The 25,200-nt window shown below is 39.9% G+C and overlaps 1 protein-coding gene across 1 annotated transcript in view; it reads left to right on the top strand.

Annotated features, from left to right (window-relative positions):
* Positions 1 to 25,200, top strand: part of DSCAM (Down syndrome cell adhesion molecule) — a 402,368-nt gene that overhangs the window by 226,215 nt on the left and 150,953 nt on the right. Inside the window, exons 7-10 of the mRNA XM_010580406.1 lie at positions 1,632 to 1,928; positions 2,744 to 3,019; positions 17,064 to 17,342; positions 24,384 to 24,503. Of these exons, the coding sequence (XP_010578708.1) occupies positions 1,632 to 1,928; positions 2,744 to 3,019; positions 17,064 to 17,342; positions 24,384 to 24,503 (972 nt within the window). The remainder of the gene's footprint in view (positions 1 to 1,631; positions 1,929 to 2,743; positions 3,020 to 17,063; positions 17,343 to 24,383; positions 24,504 to 25,200) is intronic.

Consider the following 25,200-nt stretch of genomic DNA (forward strand, 5'->3'; position numbering starts at 1 on the left):
ATGCAGCAAAGGAAAGGAAGAGAGTCAGAGATGAAAATAAATAAATAAATTAGAACTCTCTCACCTAACCAATGGAACAGAAATGAAAGGGAGAGGGGAGCAGTGGAGAAAATTATGAAATCAAATAAAATCAAATGCTCTTCCAGGGATGCTAAGGTCTTTCAGCAGTCTCAGAGTGGCAATGCCTTATGTTTTTTACTATGTGACAAGCAAGGGAATTTTGCAGCTCCATTTTTAATTCTGGTTTGTGGGGAGTCTTGCACACATTGTGCCAGTTCCCTCACTTTCCTGCCTGACATTGCACTGAAATCGCAATGTAAGAATTGTGATTTCCAGGTGAGTAATCATGGTTCAAGCCTCCCAAACATATAGGTAATACCTAGCAGAGTGTATATGAAGCAGCAGTACATAACGTGCACAAATAGTGCATCACACAGACCATGAGACTTGTCAGTCCTGTCCTGACATCCTCTGTCCTGTGTGAAACTGAAAGGAATTATCCGTAAATGGCTTCACGTACACGGTGAGTTTTCAAGTGTCTTTGGCCCCTCTCTAGGTAATGAGGTGCCTTTTTCCTTCTCTTTCTTGCAGGCAGTAATGCTGCAGCTGAAGTTACTTACCTTACTTGCCACTTAGCTCTTTAAAACCAGACAGTAGCCTGCAACACTGTTGTCCGAACTTTGGACTGGATTACTTCCTGTGTTTTGCATACTGCTCTTGGTGTGTGGCCTTTTGGTCCCAATTACACTGAAATTCCTTCTAGACGCAGCTTTGAAAGTGTGATTTTCGAAGCAGAACAAACATGCATTGCACGATCTCAGAAAGAACTTCCTAACTAATAGCAGAATGTCGGCACTCCTAAATAGCACCCCACTGAACTCTCTGGATAGGTGGTTATTTAATCCTGCTCCCTACTTAGAATCTCAAAGTTTCTGTCTCCATCCATTCTCTTTATTCACTTGCCTAGTAGAGGCTGAGTAAATTGTGACACAGATCATGAGAGAAAGCATTTGAATGCTCTCATTTCAGAGGAATATTTATCTGTAGCACAAAATGACCAAAGAAAGAAATGGTCATCACTGCTGGTACTGGCAATCTGTATTCAGAAAAGCTTAATTTAATACTTTTCTAAATGGGGTGTTGTGGGTCAGGAATAAACTGCATTGGCACAGCTGTGTGAAATTAGGTTATGCAAGTTATGCCTGGCTCTTGCCACCAGGATTCATCCTTAGCTTTCCAAGGAGCTGAAATCTACCAGGAGAAGAAGAATTCCAAATTTGTTGAGGTTTTGCTGTATGTCTTTTGTGATGAACTGTGTATGGCTTTAACACTTTTCTGCAAGAACCTGGCAGTTCATATTGCTGTGCAGAGCCCTGGTCCATGCTTTTCCTTCAGCAGAGTCAGTACCAAGTTTCTCAGAAGATGAAAAAGAAAGCTGCAGTAAGCAAAGGATCATTTAAGTACTCTACTGCCAAATTTGTTTCCCTCTCTCAATAATTAGAGTTACATCCTGGAACACAGTTGTTTGCATTGCTTCTAAAAAACATCTTGCCTCATGTGATAGGCTTCAGGATAGAGGGAACAAGCTTTACACCATGTAAATACTATTCTGCTTTTCTTTCCCTTGGCAGATGGAACTCCCAAAATTATTTCTGCCTTCAGTGAGAAAGTGGTGAGTCCAGGAGAGCCAGTCTCCCTTATGTGCAATGTGAAGGGGACTCCTCTGCCTACGATCACTTGGACACTGGACGAAGATCCCATTGTGAAGGACGGCAGTCATCGTATCAGCCAGATTATCACCTCTGAAGGCAACGTGGTCAGTTACCTGAATATCTCTAACACTCAGGTCCGAGATGGTGGAGTTTATCGCTGTACTGCCAACAACTCTGCTGGAGTCGTCCTGTACCAGGCTCGAATAAACGTAAGAGGTGCTTGTCAAATCAGCTCCTCAAAAAAACACACATAACTCATTGTAGTGGAAAAGAAGATTGTTGCATGTGATGAAATGAGTCTTGGAATGCCAAAACCAACTTACTGTTTTTCCTCTCCTTTTCTTCCCCGCTCTCTTTTCTCACCCTGCCTCTCCAGCCCCATCTAGAAAGTGTATGGTATGGTTAAATGTTGGAAGAACCCTTTGGCTTGTGTTCTACAGTCTATTTTTCCTATACTCATCTCTATTAGTTCACGATTTCTTTATTTTAGTCCTGCTGTGCATGGGGGTTTTTCTTTTCCTTTCCTCTTTTACTTGTCCAACATTCATTGTAATTATTCATGTATATAGTACTTTAGCTTGCATTTCTAACTCTACATGGCATAATACCCATCCTCATGGTATTATACTTTATATATGTCAAAAAAAAAAAGCTAACTTTGTCAGCATTCTCATGTGTAGCAGGATTCTAGCTTTATATCAGTTTTGGTATTTCACATTAATTAAATCATCCTCAGCCTTTTAATTTGTAATGCAGCAAAGATTTTATCAGGCAAGTGTTGGATAATGCAAACATATACCCCCACGTAATTAGTATGTATGCTGCAGGGTGAGGAAAAACTAGAGCATATAAAGATTAGGGAAACTGCTTAAGTAGCTCTTAAAGGAAAAACTGTCAAATGCTAAGAAGTGTTGTGCAAGCTGCATCTGTAAATGTCGTTAACGTTTGTATATTCAGAAAAATTATATGCATGTTTCCTGGAGCAAATGTGCCTTTAAATTGTTTTCAAGAGTTTCTTTTTACCCTTCTAGGGCCAGCAAGCATTCGACCAATGAAGAACATCACAGCAATAGCTGGACGGGACACCTACATCCACTGTCGTGTGATCGGCTACCCGTATTACTCCATCAAGTGGTACAAGAACTCTAACCTGCTACCATTTAACCATCGCCAAGTGGCGTTTGAGAACAACGGGACACTGAAGCTTTCAGATGTGCAGAAGGAAGTAGACGAGGGGGAATATACGTGCAATGTCCTTGTTCAACCCCAGCTCTCCACCAGCCAGAGCGTGCATGTGACAGTAAAAGGTGAGGTTAACTCGGAAAACTAGAGCCAAGCTAATGGCTGTCTCATTTATAGACACGCAGAATTGCACACATAGGATTGTCCTGGCAGTTAGATAATGAGCACTTTAAAAGGTTAATCCAGATTTTTGTTTATTTTAATGATGACATAGACGCTAATCAGTCACTGTGTCTTGTTCTTTCTTGAATTTTATCCACCTTCGTTCAACCAGCAAAGTATTGCTTTTTAAGTGGAAGCCTTGCAGAAGCAAGCTTTCGATGAGCAGTTTTCACTACAACAACTAAGTCAGTAGATTAATGGTTTGTCACCTAAGTTTCACTGCTGACTGTTTCTCTGCTGGATGACAAAGTTCACATTTTCATTAGACAGTAACTTTCCAGCTTTTGAAAAATAAGATGAGAATCTTAATGAGTTTCTGCCAATAAGCAGAAACAGGAGCTAAAAGCATTAACCTTGCTTCCCTTTGTCGTGGTTTAACCCCAGCCAACAACTAAGCACCACACAGCCCCTTGATCACTCCCCACTGCGTCGGGATGGGGGAGAGAATCAAAAGAGTAAAAGCGAGAAAACTTTTGGGTTGAGATAAAGACAGTTCAATAAGTAAAGCAAAAGCTGTGCACGCAAGCAAAGCAAAGAAAACAAGGAATTCATTCACCACTTCCCATGGGCAGGCAGGTGTTCAGCCATCTCCAGGAAAGCAGGGCTCTATCACATGTAATGATTACTTGGGAAGACAGATGTCCCCCCCTTCCTTCTTCTTCCCCCAGCTTTATATGCTGAGCATGACGTCCTATGGTCTGGAATATCCCTTGGGTGGGTTCGGGTCAGCTGTGCCAGCTGGGTCCCCTCCCAACTCCTTGTGCCCTCCCAGCCTCCTCATTGATGGGGTGAGGTGAGAAGCAGAAAAGGCCTTGACTCTGTGTAAGCACTGCTCAGCAGTAGTGAAAGCATCCCTGAACTATCAAAACTGTTTTCAGCACAAATTCAAAATACAGCCTCATACTAGCTACTAGGAAGAAAACTAACTCTGTCTTGGCCAAAACCAGCACATCTCTTATTAAGTGTGCTTTTCTGAGTGTTCTTGATTCTTTGAACAGCAGCACTGTAAATAAACGTGACTTGAAATTCTAATAGGATGCTTAAAATCTATTCAAATAGTCCCAAGCAAGGATGTTCAGATGGCCCTGAAAGACTTCAGCAACAGATGAGAATAGGACTTTTTTAGCATTGTGTCCTGACTATTCTGATATTGGCAATGTTCAGACCTATTCACAAGGACACAAAAGAGAGAAAACCTGATTGCAGTAGCACCTAGTTTTGAGCAATGGGGCCACTAAATAGTGCACTTCATGTGAACCTGTAGGAAGAACTGAGGTATAATTTCATTGTTCCTGAAGTTCTTAGAAACTTTTCCTGGGCTTTTGGGGGGTCAGAGGAGAGGAAGGAAGGAAGGTTGATTCCTGTTTCTGTTCTCAGGTAAGATATAGAGAACAGTAAGGTAAAATGACTTTGTTACAGACATCTGATCTTTTAACTTCTTTCTGTTCTGTTTGTTTAGCCCTTTCTTGTTTTCAGTCTCAAATGACGTAATTGCTAACTGTTTCAAGAGGTTAGGGGACTAGCTTTAAGCCACTAGCAATTCGGACTCTGAAAGGCATGGCATCTCACACACCTGAGACCATCAGAGGCACTGGTCACATGCTGTGGCATAAAAAGCTAATGTCACCATTTCTTTTCATGTATGTGGTACCTTGCTTGAAATTACAATAACATAGCAGATCTGTTGATGCAGTTTAGGAACTGAATACCAAATTAGTAATTGCGTTGCTGCTGCACTAACTGTTCACCACGGTGAATCTGGTGAGGAATGCTGTCTCTTAAAAGATACTGCTCTTCAAATAAGTATTAAAACAAATGTAGCCAGACCAAAAACAACAACAAAAAAATCCATCCTTACAACTCAGGCATTTAGATCAAAACATTACTAGTCACTGAGAATGCTAGTTGGTACCACAGATGCAATACTGTTTTTTCTTCTATTAGGTTACAATTTCAAACTTGACAATTCCTCCCCCAGAAAGCAGATTGCCAGCTCTGTCAATTTTGATTGAACTGTAGCTTTTGTCAATGATTTGACTTCCTTGAAGGTATTCTGTTGTACTTCTGGATATTTAGCTGCCAGGACCATTGGCTGCTCAGGAATCTCAGTGACTGAATATACCTTGAATAATTTGCATAAACATGTGGCACATTTGAAGAGTGCCAGTGGGCTGAGCTGCCACTGCACCTGTGATACAGCCTCATCCTGCAGATGCCCCTCGAGGCAGATGCATCAGAGCAGTGCAAGTTGCAGCGATCCATGGCACGTGCAAAGCAAACATGTCAGCATGGCTCATATCTATTGATCTGGAGTTGCCAAAGTTGGCTGCAAAGTGCCCCAGCTACTTCATGGTGCCCTGGCGTTGACAAGACCCTGTTATTTAAGAAAAGGTTAATAGCCTGTCCTCATAGGCTAAGCCCAAAATGTCAAAGGTGAGCTTTGTATGTCAGACCTGAACAATTCTCAAGGTTCTGCTATTGTAGCTGGAGGTCAGCATTGCCACAGTGGTTTTGTAGATGGCTATGTATTGTTTTCTTCTGTAACTACGTAATGATTTTATCTAACATATTAGTGAACAGTCAAAAGTGGCCTGTTGCTTTAAAATATTATGTCGTGATTTAACCCCAGCCAGCAACTAACCACCACACAGCTACTCGCTATCTTCAACCCCCCAGTGGAATGGGGGAGACAATCGGAAAGAAAAAGGTAAAACTCGTGGGCTGAGATAAGAACAGTTTAATAGAATGGAAAGGAAGAAACTAATATTGATAATAATAATAATAAAATGACAATAATAATAATAGGATTGGAATATACAAAACAAGTGATGCACAATGAAATTGCTTACCACTCACCAACCAATACCCAGTTAGTTCCTGAGCAGCGATACCCCCCAGGCCAACTCCCCCCAGTTTATATACTGGGCATGACGTCACATGGTATGGAATACCCCTTTGGCCAGTTTGGGTCAGCTGTCCTGGCTGTGTTCCCTCCCACCTTCTTGTGCCCCTCCAGCCTTCTTGCTGGCTGCGCATGAGAAGCTGAAAAATCCTTGACTCTTGTACAAACACCACTTAGCAACAACTGAAAGCATCAGTGTGTTATCAACATTCTTCTCATACTGAAAGAAAATTAACTCTATCCCAGCTCAAACCAGGACAATTATTAACGGTTGTGTTGCCTTTTCGTTTTATAGATTCCAAAGTTAATGTGATGAGTTTTCAGGCACTTATGTTTGATTCCAATAAATACAAAATATGGCCCAGCTTGCATACTGGAGGTTAAAAGTACTCTGAAATATGACATTGTAAGGGGAGTTTATATCAGTGCTCAAATATCCTTATTTATAGTTCAGCTTCTCATATCGTCAGTATACTTACTTCTCCAGAGAAACAGAAGGAGAATTATTGCCCATCTTCAACATCATGGGTCCTTTGGTTTGTTCTTGTCTCTGCTACAAGTTTCCTGGGTGACCTCAAACCAGTCATCTGAAGGGTGATTGAGAATAGATGATACTTAATGAGCTGTTACTTGGTATTTTGTTTCCTCTGTGTTCTGTTCTGAAGTCATAATTACCAATTTCCTCATGAGCTTTTCTGAGATGATAATCTCTGTGGCATCAAAGTGTTTAGAAACAATGTGTTCATTTTCAAAACCCGCCTGGGTGATCAGGAGCACTTTGGCAAATGGCAACTGAGGCACAGACTGAACTTAGAAGTAGCCACAAATTTTTGTATGTTCAATTTCAGAAGCCTACAGCTTGATTTTTCCAGCGCACTTGCTGTTATATAGCATTTATATGTTCAAAGCTCTGCTCCCACTGAAATGAAGTTGCTTCTGAGAATTTTTTCCTTCTTCAGATCAGACACATCACTCAGCTTAGCAACCCCCTAGGAAAGACAGATTTAAGTAATTTAATTAGCATTATCTGAGTGATCTGTGGCAAAGGTGAATACAGAATTTGGCTCTACAGGGCAGCATTTATCTGTATTACACATACAACTGGCCTTTCCTGTCTGCAGCCCCCTGCCACATTTACCACCCAGTTTCTAAACTCTCCAGTACATGAAGCATCCTTGTTCTGTCTTGAATGAGGACTTGCTAGAAGCAGTGTCCAAATAAAGATATGCAACAGCGTGAGCATGTAACCAAATAAAGATGGCTGCCCATTCTTTAGAGTATTTTGAGTTTTACAAACATCCAAATGAAAGCAAAATCTTGAGGACATTCTTCGGAAATCACTGTAAGATCTCAGACTGGAGAACAGAAAGTTTCTTCACAATAACTTCAAAATGAAATTTTGGCTGCCAGAGAACCCAAGAGTGGGGCTTACAGAGCCTTGCTGTGCAGCCTCCCACCTGGCAGGCTGTCAGGAAGCCAAAAGCTTGGGAGCTGGGCACTTATGTGCTATTTAACCTAGTAGGCCAGCTACTTCTTTGCATTGCTGATCAGAAGAATCAATGAGACACCACATGAAATCAGTCATCTCATTTTTTAGGAATAACTGGTGCCCGTGTCTGCATAGGCACCCACCGCAGAGGTCTGCAGACTCCAAATAACTCTGTCCCACAGAGATGTGGCATGCCACCCTCCCCCCATCCCTTGCCTGTCCCCTGTCTCTGTCCCAGAATCTGGATCTTGGAAGCTAGCAGTCCCATAAGCTGACTGCTGGGAGCTGAGTGGATAAGCTGGCAGGAAAATACGCAGATTTCTGCTTGGCAGATATAGCTATGTTGGAGCCGTGCCCGAGTCCTAATAGAGCTTTTTGGAAATCAAGCCATCTTGGCATTATTTTTTTATATTTAGACAAATGAATTGGCCAGTTCTGAGTTCTGACAAAAAGCCATGAAAACTACCCACCCTGGAATGCATACCTAAGGGGGGGAGACTACGACTGTACTTACATACTTAATTTCTGGTATTTCGTACCTGTCGACCACTTGCCTTTGCAATTGTAATAATGCTTTTTGCTTTGGCCTGTGTTAAATGCAATTTTCTTTTTAGCTTTTTTTTGTAAAGTAAACTGAACCTCCTTTCCTCCCCCTCCTGCAAAGTGGAAATAGTAGTTACTAACATCCTCAGAAGTCAGTCATCGAGATTAGCCTTACTAAGGATACCTCATAGGTCCTTGCCAAGAACAGAATTATTGTTAGCAGCACCAGTTTCTTACTCTGCATTTGGCCCAGCTCAAGTGGTTTGCCAGTGGAGTTCATGTACATCTGCCAATGGCAGAGGACTATGGAAGTCAGACAACCTAAGGAGAAGAATATTCTGTAGAAGATGTAGGGGCTTGTGTTCATTCCTCCTCAGTTTGACTTGTCTTCCTCAGTCTTCTCCAGCTCATCGTTGCCCAAGTCCTGGCTCTTCTGCTCTGGGTTCCAAAACCAGTCTGTCCTCCAGGTCTTTCCCATCTCAGTCTTCTTTTCCTTGATACCTTGTTCTCATGACCCAAAACTAGTCTTCACCTTCAGAGTTCCCAACCTTCCTCCCAGCCTCCCCTTACAGTCCTCTTTTTCTGCCAGTCTTCACTTTCTCCATCTCCACTGCATTTCAGTCTGTCTCCCCTTCACGCGGGTCTTTGTTCGCTGTCAGTGCTGTACCTCACCCCACTGCTTCCTTGTCCTAGTCTCAAATCCCCAACCAGCTTCCCAACTCCACTTTACCAACCTCCATCAACTCTGCCATCCCACTGCAAGCCTGCTCCCAACTTCTGACTTCCCCCCACTGCCCCTGAATCCAATTCTATAATTCTCTTTTGTTATCCTGGACACCACTTTGAGCTTCTGCTCCATCGCTTGCTGCTGCTATCTGCATGGCCAGCAATATAGGCTGGTTCCCCACTCTGGCCCTTTGGACCCCACATCTCCTTTCTTTCTCTCTGCATTGAAATAACTTTTTTCATGCTTCCTGGACCCAGCACGCACAGCTGTATGAACACTAGAGAGACAAATCTGTCTGCTTTGATTTCTGACATCTCATGAGACTGCACCTGCCCCACATGGCTGGAACTGACTCAGCCACTGAAGGTAGTGCTAGGATGTTTTTGGTGCTGCTCGAACCCTGGGAGCTCTTAGACTTTAGTCACTGGAAAGTGTCTTCTCAGGATGTGATAACTATGAGGAGTTTGTCTTATCTATTTACTTGGTTTTGCTCAGACTGCAAAATTTGTGCACCCTTGTGATGACTTTTCATAGGGACAGCAAGAATGTTACCATCAGTGCCATCACCTGCCAAACTTGAAATCTGTGCTGCTAACCATGGGGCAGGTGGGACTTCTCAGATTCTCACAACACCTTTTTTTTTTTTTTGCTTTTATGGTAGGATCAAAATATACTGCATCCCTATTTTTCCACCCTTCCACCTTATTCTTGGAAATGGCCAAACAGTTGTAGCTGAAACTTTCCAGCTGAAGTGACTCAGCCTGAGGCAGACACCTGGCCTGGAAAGATACTGTCCAAACAAAAGTCAAACTGCAAGCAAATGAAAATAGTCTTATAATGAGAAGTGTTGGCAAACAAAGAAAGAGGTTATATTACCCACCCCATCTGTAAGTTTCATATTTCCATTGAAAAACAACCCTTCAAGTGGCAAGATGGTAAAATAATAATAGCAACATCTCTTCTACAGCATTTTAGTATATCTCAAAGCATTTTAAAAACAGGAGTGAGTCATTATCTCAATTTTTTTTTATTATGTAATTTATAGTAATAGTTTTCTCAGCTACAGTAAAAGCCATCAGTAGTAAGTGATGACTTTCTTTTCATCAGTCTCATGGGACATACTTCTCATGTAAACAGCCTGCTGCTATTCACACTTCTCTGACAAATTAATTGAAAAAGAAGCCCCTCAGAGGGAAGGGTGCAGCATCATTAAAATAAAAAGTGCGGTGTTCAAAAGGACTGTTTCTGATCTTGTAGACCTTATATATCTCATTGATTTCGAAGGCTTCTCATTGCCTTATAACAAAGTGATAGCACTTCACCTGTTGTGAACCACGTAAAAGAATTGTACCAGCCTGTTTCTTTTTAGAAAACAAGCAAACCAAAGAGGGGCTATTTCTAAATATCTTCAGGTTGCAACTATTTGAATAGATTCTTCTCATCTTTCCTGGGAAGTATCTAGCTTTTTCAAATATATAATATATTATTGGTGGATTTGCATTGCAGTTCAGTTCAAGGAGGACTGGTTTAGATAGTGAAAAATATGCAGGCACAAAAGGGGAAAAAAACATCAAGGGAAAAATCTTTCAAGGGTTCTTGGGACCATGGTGCATGCTGTCATCAAACAATCTGCTAATCTGTTTATGCTTCAGTCTGTGGCATGGATTATGGCAAGTGTGAATTCAGTTTCATCCATATATCTAAGATGTAACTTCTTATCTGTCCTACTGACTGAACCTTGCCAATAATTTGAGTCAGAAAAACTTCTGGCCTTGACATCCTTCAGATACTTCTGTCATTATATCACCTTCTGCCTTCTTTCACTCTCCCATGCAATATCTTTTTGGATTCCTCCAAGCTTTTTGCAACTTCTTCCGGAAGAAATATTCAGGTCTCTCAAAGTGACTGGAGTTGTCATATGCAGGAATCACGCAAGGGCTGTGCAGTGGGAATGGATGAGAATGTCCAGTCATGCAAAAGATCCTGAAAAAATCCACTTAACAGTCATTCTCAGGTCACATAATGGGCATGGGGACTTGTTACAGGGAGCAAGCAGTGGCAGCAGTCTGATTTAAGAGAACGTGCACTTTAACAGTGATATCGCCCATGTGAGAACCCCAGCATCTAACCCGTAGAAGTACCTGAAGAAAAGACCAAAACAGTCCGGTATTCAGCACGTGAGACTTGACAGGTCTGTGTAAATTTTTTGCCATTCAACATAAACCAACTCAAGGTTAGCCTTACGTTAAAGTAGCTGACTTATCTTCTTTAAAAGCTCACAAGTGTCATGTGGATACTGCAGTTAAGTGTCTTATTTTGTAGCAGTCCACTTCTAATATGCTATACTCCCAGTGACTTCACCTCTGACACTGCAGAACATAGTCACCCGAAAAAGGTATATTAAAGTTCTTTCATTACTATCCTAGTCTTCATGATGAGGAATTAGTATGTATAAATATAAAACTTTTCTCTTAAATCTAAAATAAAACTCACTGGTTTTGTGTAGAGTCTTATATCTTTCAAACACAATTCAAGTTGGTGTATGGATGTGTTTGTTTATGAATTATGTAAACAATATGAAATGAGCCTTAATACTTGAATAAGAGCCTCAGTTAAGGAGTTCAAGAGTATCTGTATATTATGCTTGGGTTTATCAAAAGCTAGCCCTCTTAGCTCTCTTACAATGAAGCTTTATTTACTTTGGTTTTGGAAGAAGGCATATTCTTGTTCTTTTTTGTATGTATTTCGTCAATTATATTTGAAATACTTTCTTATATATTTGTTAAAATTGCTTTTAAAATTTTAAGCACTTTACTGCATCAAGTTATTGTGAGCTATTAGCAGTGTGTGTGTAAGTACATATGGAAAGTTGAGACTGCACGTGCACATGAGAGTGCAGGTCTGGAGTATGCTGGCCTAATTTCAAATCAACGTGTATAATACATACATAGCATGCGAAAAAAAAAGGGAGACAGTATCAACCCCGTGGAAACAGAAGGGTGATAAAAAATCAGCTGCTTAGGTACAGCCCTGGGATGAAGGTGAAAGGGAAACTAGTGTGAAACCAGCCAAACTGCTCACAGGAATGATTTTCAGAGCCAGAGATCATTTTGTTAAAGTCCTCTCTGATCTAAATGCAGAATTTTTGGCCCCAGTGATTTATTTGGTTTCAACTTTTCACAGTGTTACATGAGGACAAAGATTACTTTAGATCACATAGGGAATAAACAAGGGCAATAGCTCTGGACCAGGTTCCAAAGCATAGTAAAAGTAACTGGTAAGTGCTTCTGGAAGGCTTTTTACCAGGCAGCACTTTAACAATGAAGGTAACAGCTTGTGTTAATACACTCTTGCAGCTACTGTCATGTTCGAATCAAGAAGGTTTTCTGTTTTAAAAAATAAATAGCGAATGCATCTCCTTGTTCAGGGAACTGAGCTTCCCACCATCCTAGGTTCGCAGGATGCTCCATATGATAAGGGCATGCACTTTTCCCCTCACAATGGAGGCTGAAAGGAGGTGGTTTGATAGATGGATGAGACATGACATAAAAGCACTCTTGGTTTCTACCTAACATTTTACATCCTCTCTTATTTTGGAGGAGCTCCCAGAACAGCATCAGGGAGCCTGTGAGATACCAGTGTTGCATTGCAGAAAGGGGAGTGGGGACTAAGGCGAAAGGCGAAGTCTCTCGCATAAGCTGCCTGGGAAATACACACCACAGCATTTGCTCTGCCACACTCAGCAACAGTTCCTGATAAAATACCACAGCTTGTTGTGGTAAGATTTTGAAGATTTTTGAATGCAGGGTTAATTTTGCTAACTAATGAACCGGTTAATTTTGGTAACTAATGAACCTAGAAGTAGAGGGAAATCTTGTGCAACAACAGAGGCATAACAGGGATTAGTTTAGGTTTTTTTTTTTTTTTTTCCAATGCATACACTTAGAAAGGCCCAAGGAATATAACAGTATTCCCTCTTTTCAAGACAGGATGCATTATGACACAACGAGGGAGCAGGGTATGAGGCTCGGATCAGTAAATGCCATTAACAGATAGTTCGATGAATAATATGCTTTACTGATAAGGTTCAATACATACAAAAAGAAGCAGAAAAATGCAGTGCTTCAGCAACTGTGTGCAATTGCTTAGACCGTCAACCACAAGGGATGGGGTTATTTAGGAGAAAAAAAATCAATGCCTGAGAAAACTTACAAATGCCTAGACCGTGGCTAGGGTTTGTGCAGAGACAGAACAGTTTTGGCTTTTGCACACCCAGAGCATGAAATCTAGGGCCACACGGCTGCCTTAAGAGGCTACGTAGTTTGGTGGTTATTACTCTGCATCAGCCAATGGACGTACGTTGTGAGTATTCATTGCCAAAGGTATTTTATATTGTGGGCACAGCTCCTGCAACAGTGTTGTTGCAAGAAAATCCATTAGGGAACCATTTATAATGATAAAGCAGAGGACGACTTTCCTTTTACTATGCAGAGCCACAGGAGAGAAACGCCATGTTCACAAGGCTGCTGCAGGAGACAGGCTATCTGCAGGATACTCTGTTTTAGTGAATCGTCTCAGCAGTTTCTTCCAACTCCCATGGAATGGAGGGCAAGAAATTAAGGATGTTCCTCTGCTAATGGAGAGCAGCATGGAAGCCCTCCTTGCCCTCCTTTACAATAATCTCCCAGAGGTACAGAAGACCTTGCTAGGGCACAAAAACATAATTTAAATCTTCCTGCATTAGCACTAATGAGGCTGGCCCATGCTCCTCTTCTTAAATAGACACTTAATTCAAGCACTCATCAATAAAGCATTCCCAAGACACTGAGCTTCATTGCATGAAGCAGAGATTTTCACTCTTGTGCCCGTTGTGAGTAGAGGAAGAAACATCCCTTCCATGTACACAAGCACACATACACATACAACCCTCTCTCTATATAGTTAACATGTAACATCTTATATATAAAAAAGCACAATTTCACAAAAACATCAAATACAAGCTCTGAAGTCTTGTCAAACTAAAGCTACGTATAGGGAAGGAAAATACTTCAACACACCTTTAAGTATTTTAAACACATTTAAATACATCTGTCCTACTGTAAATTCTCTCTCTGGACTTTCGTAGTATACATCCCTCTTATTTTTTGGTGCTGTTTGGCAATGATACAGCTTTAGTTTACAAAAAAATAACCCACACGCTGGTTAATCAAGCTTGATGTTTTAATATGTCAAGGATATATGTCAACTTTTTACTGCAGAGATAAATAGATATGGCAACTTTTGTATTTCAGAAGTTATTTGCCTGACTTCACGTATGCTTTATTCTATGTTTTTAATAACTGATTTTTGTGATTGTTTCCCCCTTCAAACTAGCAGGAAGAAAATTTATCTACTATGTTAGGTCACCAGGAACTGCCTTTATGAGCCCAAACTGGTAAATACTGTAGCTGAAAAACATTCCTCAATACTTCAAAGTTATCACTAGACTATTTACTTTTTTAAAGTACTGATTTTAAATTACACACTGGTTTTAAAATAAGCTCCTTGTCAGGACTGCAAGCTGCTGCAGGTCGAATATACATTATATTTTATGAAGCAGAAATAAATGTTGGTTTCCTCTGTATCTTAAAAACCTGAGTAGAGGGAAAATGTGCTGTCTATAAATATTTTAGCCAATTTCTGAAATGCTTTGCAGGCTGCTATTTAAATTTTAGAGTTGGTAAATGCAGCCTTGCAAATCAATATTTTCTGAAAAATACTTCAATGTGACCTAATGATCTTGCTCCCTGTTTTCTACATCAGGGAGATGGAGAGAGAAGATGCACATCATAATCCTTGAGCAATATGTTGTCTGACTTTTGATATCATTTTGTCCGTAAAAGATTGGTTCAAATTTGTTACACACTCAGCAGAAAATACAGAAGCAATTTGCCACCCTGTTCTGAATTTTAGCATATCTTTCAGTAATGATGCCTGAGACTAGCAGAAGGCTTTGGGCAGAAATGTGCTAGCCAGCACAGTAAGGGGGGCACTTGGCATTTAGCAGATATTTGCACTCATCAAGGGGTAAGGTTATGTCAAAACCTTTTGACAGTCTCATTCTGAAAATTTCTCATTCCCACTTGTATTATAAACTGCTTGTCAATAAATGCTAAGAGAAATTTGGCCTTTTTCTGCTGATGTACAAAGAATCCAAAATATCTCACATGAATGCATTAGCTGTGCTAAGGTAATTAGAAGAGGCAGGCAGACATTTTGCCTCACTTTGTGACATTAGGTCCCCAGGTGAAAAAGCAGTTAATTTCCAGCATACAAAGTTCAAATAAACACAGTAATTTATACCGAGTTTATTTTTTCTGTATGCCTGATCTACCAGATTTTCAAAACACAACAGGACAGGTTTTAGCAATTTGAGAGATGGCAGTCAGGAAAAAGCATTACAGCATGTGAGAAAAATTGATTGCAGTGGCACTTCTCACAACCTCAGACAGCGAGCCGCTCTCAGAAGAAGTCAGGGAAAGGCTGTAAGGGTGAGTTGTGGTACCCTGTGCCTGATGTTACCTCTCTGTGGCAGCTGCGCGCGGTCGTAACTTCTCCTCATCAAATGGCATCACGGCTATGTCAGAAACAGTGGAGTTAATATCTGATCTGTGTCAACCTCTTGCACCATTATGTGCATGTACACAAGCATTTGAACACGCCTTTGAACAACACCCTACCCCTTCAGGGGGTTTGGTATCACATCCTTAGTGCTAAACTGTCTCACTCCTGATGGAGGAGCAGCCAACATATGCGATGATCAAAAGAAATGCATTGAGCTAACACAGTAATGGTCACAAATACCTGTCCCTGCATCCCAGAAATAGGACACTGGCAGAGGAGTAGAAGTGCTGCTGGGGAAGTCAATGGGCTAGCATACATTGCAACCACTTTGAAGAGTTTTTCTGCTGCTTTTCTGCTTCAGTTCTGGGGAAAAGACAGCCTTAGATTTGCTAAAGGGAGAAAGGACAAAGGAAATACGATTAGATAAAGCCACCAACTCCATTTTCTTCTGAAGCTAGCTAATATAGAGCAGTATAAATGTTCTGCTGTAGGTATCCTTCAATCTTTCCTGTTAAAGATGTTCAAATGTACTACAGAGTATATATAAATAATCTCTCAGCAAGAATAAGAAAACACATTCCTATATCTAAGGTACATAACCTCTAGGAACATTCTCTTTTGATAAATGAGAATTTGAGTACTGCTTGCAAAGTTGGTTTTATAGTCATTTCAGGAGTGATTGATAGAAACCTATATTAGATCAATGCCCTGGCTGTTAGGGTGCTCCCCTGAGAAGGGGGGAAGATTTCAGTTCCTTCGTCTGGGTAGATATTTGAGTCTCAGTTTACCAAATTGTTAGTAAATGTTCCAGTCACTGCCCGGAGGAAGTGAGGCACCCCCATTAATTCTTGCTTTGTTTACTGAATCCAACCTACTCTTTCCTTTGTTTTTATCAAAAACACCTGAAAACAAAAAAGTTTTTAAGAAGTGGAATTCTTCCCTAGGATAGAAAATAAGAGTGTTTCTTTCAAGTTTTTTGTTTCAGTCACAGAATAATAAGTAAAAAAAAAAAAAAAAAAAAAAAAGATTTGACAAGCAAAATATGCTTAGCAGGAATTAAATGCCAGCTTGAGCTTTTATGCCTCATACTGTCCCTCTGTTTAGGAATCAGTTTTAACTTAATTTGCTGTCACAAGTACTGTATATGCCTTTCACTTCATACCTCTACCTAATCTTATTGAGAATCGTGACTTGCAACACCAAGAAATAAGTGCCAGGAGCAGTTAGAGAAGCTTACACTCCCTGTCATCATGTCCCAGAAGCAAAGCTGGAGCCTCTTCCAGGTTTATTCCGTGACCCTGAGCAAGACCCTCACACCAGACCTTGGAAGCTGCTGAGCTCTTCCTGGACCGTCCAGGCAGTGTCGCTGCTGAAAGACCTGGGGAGTCACAAGCTGGCAGTGTGATTTCTTGAAGAGGTGCTCAATACTCTTGCAGGAATCTGCCAGTGGTGTCTGGTGTCTCTACAAGCCAGGGATTTCACTGCTTGAGATCTCTGCTTATGCATTGGGTAGTCAGGAAAAAAAGGTGTTTGCAAAAGATGTGATTTTTTGTAGCTAAACAATGCTCTATGGCTGTCAAAGGTGTTGATTTTACATATTCAGCACTGCACATCTGTTCCATTATGTTGTTTTCAGAAATGAGACTGTAACTGCAATAGCTCCTCTCTTCTCTTTTGTTTCAGTTCCGCCTTTTATTCAGCCTTTTGAGTTCCCGCGGTTCTCCATCGGGCAGCGGGTCTTCATTCCCTGTGTGGTGGTCTCCGGGGATTTGCCCATCACAATCACCTGGCAGAAGGATGGCAGGCCGATCCCGGCCAGCCTCGGGGTGACGATTGACAACATTGACTTCACCAGCTCCTTAAGGATTTCTAATCTTTCGCTGATGCACAACGGGAATTATACCTGTATAGCTAGAAATGATGCAGCAGCTGTGGAGCACCAAAGCCAATTAATCGTGAGAGGTAAGTAGATATAATTAGTTTGAAGGGCACCAATTAAGCAGAATTCATCAGTATTTTGTAATGACATCTGTTTGATGGGAAGTATAAAAAAGAGGAAAATATGGTAATTCCTCTCTTCATAACAGAGAACACACAGAGTAATGAAGCACAGAAACTAATGGGACTTTTCTATCTGAAAGTCTTGAAACCAATCGAAAACCCTGGAGTGCACAGGGTGGATGGGGGAGCCACAAGACTGACTTCCTGGAAAATTTTGTGAGGCACAAGCCCTTTCACTGGGATCAAGCCTTTGAAATGGTATCGAATTCCTCCCTGTTATTGTTTTAGTCTAATTATCCCACCCCACCCCCTTTTTTTTTTTTTTAGATCAGTCTTTCATATGACATGTCAGTAAAAAGCAAAGCATGGATGTTTACTTCATGGGGAAATGATTCTCCCCTGTTACCATGTTGTTCTTTTCCTTATTTGTGTTTATTATGTAATTAGCATGATTCATTTGCTCATGCTGACTTCACAACATTTTGCCTTGACATAGATCTGAATATAGTTTCAGTAAGGAAGCATTTTATGTGGAAAAGACCTTTCAGAGAGATACCTTGCCTTCAGCAGCTTTTGCCTTTCAAGTCACACATTAGCCAAGTTACCTAGATTATGCCTTGTGATATATCTTCAAATTTACTGTACAAAACTTCAACAAAAACAAATTGCTTCCTTTTCTTTCTGGAAGTTTTTCAAAGTGTTTTAAATTTTCCCCCCTCAAGAACTCATTTGAAGCAAAATCTTCTGAACAGCTCTTCCTTTTAAGTCAAATCTTCACAAATCTTTGTCCTAGGACTGTCCTTAACAGATTATTCCCTAGTTTTCCACTTATAGAATGTGAATGCTTATGTTTTGTTATGCTAGTATTCCCAAAACTCAGTGGCAAATAGGTCCATTGCTTGTTCACTAGTTTTGATATAAATATTATTTTAATGATTTTTTTTGAAAAATTCACTGCTTTTAATCTTGTCTAAGTATTATTCAGTACAGATGTCTATTACTTTCCCCACTTATACAGTAATTCTTAAACGAAGTAGTCTAATTAACTACATGCATTTAATTATTCTTTCCCATAGCTATTCTGTTAGCTTTTAACCCTAGTCATCATTCCAATAATAAGAGATTTTCCTCACCTGCTTTTTTGCTGGAGAAAGGAAAGTTGACAACCTCCCATCACAACAGACAGTCCACTGTCTATGTCTGCCCTACACAGAAATGCTGCATCTAATAACAGCTGAGATCATACCTGATTTGCAGTTATACTCAGTGCTTGAAGTGATGGGAACAAATCACTGTAGCAACTCTGTACAGGTTCCTATTGGCATTTCATCAAAACAGGGATGGTAGGATGATCTAGGTAGTACTACTGAAAACTGGCTCCCTGCAAACACTGTCTACCCTTTTTCAGCACCAAGACCCATGAGTCTGTAACAGCTCAAGTGAGTCCATGTGTAGGGATTTCTGCTCTGTGCCTTTGAGAAGCCTTCTGGAGTCCTAGTCCTGCAACTTTTTAGGAGGTTATGACAGCTATTTCATTTCTCCCCTCTTGCTTATCTTTCTGCCCAGCTAGTGCTCTGCAGCAGCCTCCTTTAAGCCTCTCTCCTCTCCTCTCTTCTCTCTCTCTGTCAATTTAAATGGTAATGTCTTAATCAGTTTTGCATACACATCTGGGATAATAGTTCTCACTCAGAGGGAAAGGGGAAAATATAATATGATGTTTGACCTGAATTTTCTGCCAAAACCCTGGACTGACCTCTTTCCCTCATATTGAACCGCTTCAGCTGTCTCGTTCGACATAGGTCAGAAGACAGGCAGCCATCACTGTTGGTCACTACTTGTCTGCATCCAATCTGACCTATACACATTTAAGTAAAGACTTGCTTTCCTGCTGTCTGTTTTTTCTCCAAGCTTTCCGATCCCTCCTCATCTTTTTGTTCATAGGTGCCCTATAACTGAAACATAATCTTTTTCTAAATCAAGTGGTTTTTCTCCAAATAAAGGGAGAAGAAATGGTGCTTTAACTCCTCTTGTTTCTAATCAACATTGTGTGATGATTTCTCAGCAGTGTGCTTCAAACTTAAATGTTGGCTTTCCTAAATGTCAGGAGATGTGTTCTGGGAATATCTGATTTATGTGAAGTTTGTGTGCTTTAATATGAGAGTGAATGGGAGAGGAAAGTAAAGGGAAATATGACTGTTCCCCACAAAATTCTTTTTCCTTATCTATACTGTCTTTGTATTAGTTTTAAAAGCAGACTTAGAAATGATGATAGCTATCATGTTTCCAAAATAAGTGGGAGTCCATATCATTTTACAGTACATGGGTAGACTTAGAATTAGAATCTAAATCCAATCCATTCCTAAGATGAATGAAGAAACACAGGCCAACTGCTTGTTGCTACATTTGAACTACCAGTGAGTACACAAACTTCTGCAGTATCCATGCAGCCACATAAATTCTTTGGCTTTACAACTTGAGATTTTTTTCTTCAATATTTTCTATGTCAGATCACATGTATCTGCTATTTTTTAGCATTCATATTTTTCTGTTAAGTTTTAAGTCTGTTAAATAAATTTCCTATATTCTTCCTACAAATATTATTTTTCATATCTAAGCTGCACTGCCATTTTTCCAGGAGTATTAAATGACAAAATTAAAACAAGCACTGGTCTCAAAATCTGTGAGCACCTTATGTTAAATCTTCACTGCTCTTCCTGTTACTTTGTGCTCTATAAAAGCAACCAAGTGGTGATAAGGAGCCCTAAAAATAACTGACCAGGAAGGCTGGATTTTCCCAGTCTTAAATATCAGAGGAAGATGACCGGCTTCCACAGAGCTTCCCTGCTGAGTATCACATAGGAGGTGGAAGACACCTGCTGAGAGAGAGAAAGTGAGGGGAGAAAGCTTTTGAGCAGCTGTGCAGCCCTGGGTAAGAAGATCTTAGGGCAATCTCAGTTCTCTGCCACGGGTTTCTTGGTGAGGACCTGGAAATGAGACAGGGTCACACACTCTGGACATAGATCTGTCAGTACTTCTCTCCACAATTTATTGGCCAATTTCAGACAAATCGGAAGAGGGGAAAATGCCTCCAGTGGAGCTGAAAGCCTAAAAACTAAACTAAAATATGTGATTAAGTAGAAACACCTCTACTGAGTGTAACACTAGACACCAGAGAATCTACTCAGGTGAGCCCTTCTACAAACACAAGAAATGGAGTCTGTACTCAAACACAAGATACAAATCCACAGAAAAGCAGGCTTGATTAGTCGTAATGTTTATGGAATATCTTTCAAAAGCTCATTAATTAGTCACTGGGAGAAGCCTACCACCTTCACTGCATGTAGGGACTGCAGGTAGGCAGTCCAGGTGAGTGAAAACAGGGCTTTCGTTCTCAAAATCTTGTGCTCTGCCAGATCCCGGCCTGTAGTTCCTCTGGAAATTCATCAAAAATTTGCAAGCTAGAAGGGTTTCTCAAAACCCCATAAATCATTATTATTTTATTTTATTTCTTGTTGCATTCTTGGTTTGCTAGGCATGCTACTAAGAAAAAGGAAAGAATAGGATCCTATCATGAAAGCCATACACAGAAATTAGGAAAATATCTTCTCTGTCGACTACTTATATCATCATGCAAATTAATTAAGGCTTTACTCATTAGGGCTGTCTTCTAAAGAGTGATTAAAACTCTATATACACTTTATCATGTGTTATTAATTTCCGTAGGGTTTCCTAAAATGGGAATGAAGTAATTATGAAAGAAAAAGCAGTGAAAAAAGTTTTTAATTGGTAACCAAAAAGAAAAAGCTCATAAATGTATTATGAGTTCAAAATTCTTCAGATACTGCCAGAAAAGAGAATTCAAAGATAGTAGTGGGTGCATAAATCATGATTTTAAAATTCCTGCTAGTGAACACATCACAAGTTAAAATTGAGATGAGGTCTTTGAATACCTAATAACCCCCCTTAATACATTTAATGCATTAAGGGTAAATGTGTTTTCATTTTGCACTTGCCAGGAATGTCAAATATCATTACATAGTTAGGCACCCAATGAGGAGTCTCTGAGCCTTGAATCTTCCAGATAGGGAGTGAGTATTTGACTGCTTTCTGACGTTTGGTGGTGGTGCTGGTGTGATGCAGCAAATGAAGTTTGTGATAGAAAAGCAAGGGGAGAAGATTTATGGTCGCAGCTGGTGTCAAAACTCATTTACTTTCTTTGCTGGTGTTTACACTGCGCCTTTGAAGATTACTCTTGAATGATTCAGTTCCTATCTAATGTTCTCATTAGACAAACCTGATCAACACAAACCACTAGGCACTGTCTCATTTTGCAAAAGTACATCTTTTTTCTTGATCTGCATAGCAAATGGTTCCACTAAACCAGCTAAATCGACCCCTTAGGTCCAATGACCAAATTTAATAACTGTTCATCTTTGCTAAAGTACAGTGTTTAATGATCTCATTCATTAATACATCAATGGTTGCTTTGGCTGATTAAATTTCTTCCATCATTTTGACAGTATGATCTAAATGTAAAGTACAAATATTCCCCGTAAAAATGAAACATTGTATTCTGGGCCAATGTCATAGATTATTTCTTAACTCACCCCAGTAGCCCACCAGAGGAGCTCGTGTTAGGAGCCTTCAGAATTGCTCTCCAGTGTGATGTAGTAATCACTGCACTTGGGAGCCAGAAGCACTTGCATAGATTTGAAGTCCAGGAAGGAGTGTGCACATTTGTCATCTGGTCCCTGGCATAAAGCACAGTCAGAAAGGGTTCTTGGATTTACATAAGCAAAATTAAATCAGGGAATGTTAACACACACTCATAAATTGATTTTAGTTAATAGCTTGTAAAGTCCATCATGGCAAGCACCGATGACACTGGTAAGCAGTATCTTCTTAGGGTACTAACTCATATTTTATCATCTTTTCAGGATTATTTCACACAAGGAGATAATAAAAGCATTTTCCTTCCTTTAAAATGGCACTGTGACATTCATGTTATCTTCAACATCCTATTCTGATTGCTCTCATCCTTTGTTTTCCCTTTGTGAGAGCCTGAGACTGCTAGTCATAATATTGACTAAAAACACCTTTTTTAGGTCCTTTGAGTTCAGCCATTAAAGAGTTTGCATCTGTCAACTTATTGCTCTTACACTAAACAATTCAACAGCTCGTTTCTCGTCACAGATCCGTGGGCTGCATTAAATGAGAGAGCCTAACAGAAACTCACTGTTAAAGCAATTTTAAATGCCCTCCTTTATGGGCTCAAGGGACTGTGCTGCTGAAACAAGGGTGATAATAAATGTAGAACTGTTCAGTCATATTAGTGAGCTACTTCAGAGTGTTTGACTTCTCAAGGGGCAGAGGAGGCCCACACCTTTACAACTAAAGAGAGAGGAGGAGAACTAATTGTTTTCTTTTCTCCATTAACTCTACTTAGGCATATCAGACAAATTAACTTTGTTAAATTCTTACTAAGCAAATTTTCTTCAAGGGCTAATGAATTCCTGAAATATAATGAAAAAGTGAATGTAGCTTTATAATCTAAAGCTAAGTATCAAAATCTACATCAAGTAAACTGCATTGTCTTCCAAAATATGGTAGTATGTAGCACTGAACAAGTTATTCATTTGAAATGAAATTTAGAAGGAAACCATCAATGAGGAAGAAAAATTTAAAGGTCTCCTCTGTTTACTTTTTAATCATTTCTATAGGAATAATCCTGTGGTTTTTCCTAGACAGCAATAGAGAAACAATTGAAAGGTCATTGAATGAGTAATTTCATTTTGCTGTAGCATCTTTTCTGATTTTTATTGGCAATCTTAAGACTAAGTGTCAAGGGTTCATGTCTTCAAAATTGGAGCAGCAGTTGGCATTTTTATAAGTAGTCCTAAAGGAAGGCCAAAGCTTTACTGAATATAGAAATTGTTTCTATTACTGGGTGTGGGCAGGATTTTTTGCCAAGTAAGGTCAAAACATGTTTTGTTTATGGAGCAATACAAGGAAACCATACAATTGCTAATCATACACCTGTTTCTGGAGCTTATACGGCAAAATTTAATTTCCACAGTTACCATTCTGGTATCATTCTGTATTGAAAGTAATGATTAAAAATGAGTATACCAAGAATATCTGAGCAAAAACTCATGTTTTATATACACCCAAAATACAGTGAAATCAACATGATAAAAAGCTCTGTTCAGAGCTTGTCAGCGTTTAAGGCATGACATGTCAAGAATATCTACCTGAGTTCATTAAAGACGTGGAAGGATGCATTTCCACATAAATGCTCAAACAACATTTGTGCTTGGCATCCATCCATTTTTCTCCATATACCCAAAAGGCTTAGACAAAAAATTTATTTTAACAGATAACTTTAATGCAAATAGTATTTTAAAGGCTGATTGCCTTTATTCTATACTAGGCAATCTTGCTTAACTTTTCCAGAACTTTCTGCATATGCCTACCCATTTAATATAGTAAATTATTTTCTGAAAAATTAAAACTTCTTGGCAGTCTCATCCACAGCAAATGAAGAATATAAAGTAAATGTTTTTCAAAGAGAAGGGAAATAAAACAAAGAAGTTAAAAAAGTTTTGTATTGTAAGAGAGATTTTAGAAGACATTATACTCTTCACACTTTTTAGTGGTAGAGGAGGCCAGTATTTATCAGTCACTCCAGTCCATCATTTGTAATCATTCACCTGTAAGATGGATACAACTGAGGTCGTTTTTTTGGGGTGGGGGTTTTTTTTGGTCTACCCTTTTTATGGATAAGCAGCTTGTAATTGATTTTTCAGAAGTTGTGAATACAAATTTACTTACAGTTACTGAGGTGAAACAATCTGATGCCACTGTGCTGAGTCATATAAAAGCAGGTTTTAATTTTTGCATCCCACTATGAAATATTATGCCTCCTTATTTGACTGCTCTGCCATTTCGAGCTACCTGGTATGTTGGACAAATTCTCATGACTCCATTTGCTTCCTCCTGCAGTGCCCCCTCGGTTTGTGGTCCAGCCCAGCGACCAGGATGGGATCTATGGAAAAGCTGTAATTCTCAACTGCTCTGCAGAGGGTTATCCTGTTCCTACCATTGTCTGGAAGTACTCAAAAGGTAGGACTTCTCTGGTAATTACTGGGGACAGATTAATTCTGGTTTAGTAACAGCTTACTCACCTGTAAGTTACTGGTTTAATCTTCATATTGTCAGAGGCTGGCAGAGTGCAGTAAGGGAAGTATCAGTCATGTTTATACTGTTCTTATATCATTTCCCTAAGGACGTAGTGCTGGCCATTGTCATAGACGTAAGGCTGAGCTAGATGGACTTTTGGTCTGCCTTAGAGACGTCCTGGAGCTGTGGATGTGTGCCTGTGTTAGCTATGGCCTCAGCGGGCAAGTGATGAAAAGGATGGCTGAGAGAAAAGAGATACTGCTTTAATTGAAGCAACCTCAGAACAAGGTTCACTGGCAGCATTTGGCTGATTTTTTTCCCCCTTCAAAATTCATGATAACATGGCCAATCATATCTTTTCAGCAAAGAAGAAAGGTCAGGTAGCATTAGCATAAGCAGTAATTCAGTATGCGCTTTACATAATGCTTTAACATTTTCTTCTCATGTAACAGAGCATTAAAACTGACCCCACTTGACCCTCAGTAACCATAGGAAACTGACTGCTTTTTAATTAAAATGTGCTGCCTGCTAGATTGCGTCTTCTGGCCAGTTGTCTTCTGGTAGGTTTTTATCAAGAAAACAAACTCTCCAAACCCTGTATCTAATCTAAATGAGTTAACTCTTTAAAAAGCAAAACTAG

Source organism: Haliaeetus leucocephalus, unplaced genomic scaffold, assembly GCF_000737465.1.
Source record: "Haliaeetus leucocephalus isolate CR32 unplaced genomic scaffold, Haliaeetus_leucocephalus-4.0 Scaffold702, whole genome shotgun sequence".
Lineage (NCBI taxonomy): Eukaryota > Metazoa > Chordata > Aves > Accipitriformes > Accipitridae > Haliaeetus > Haliaeetus leucocephalus.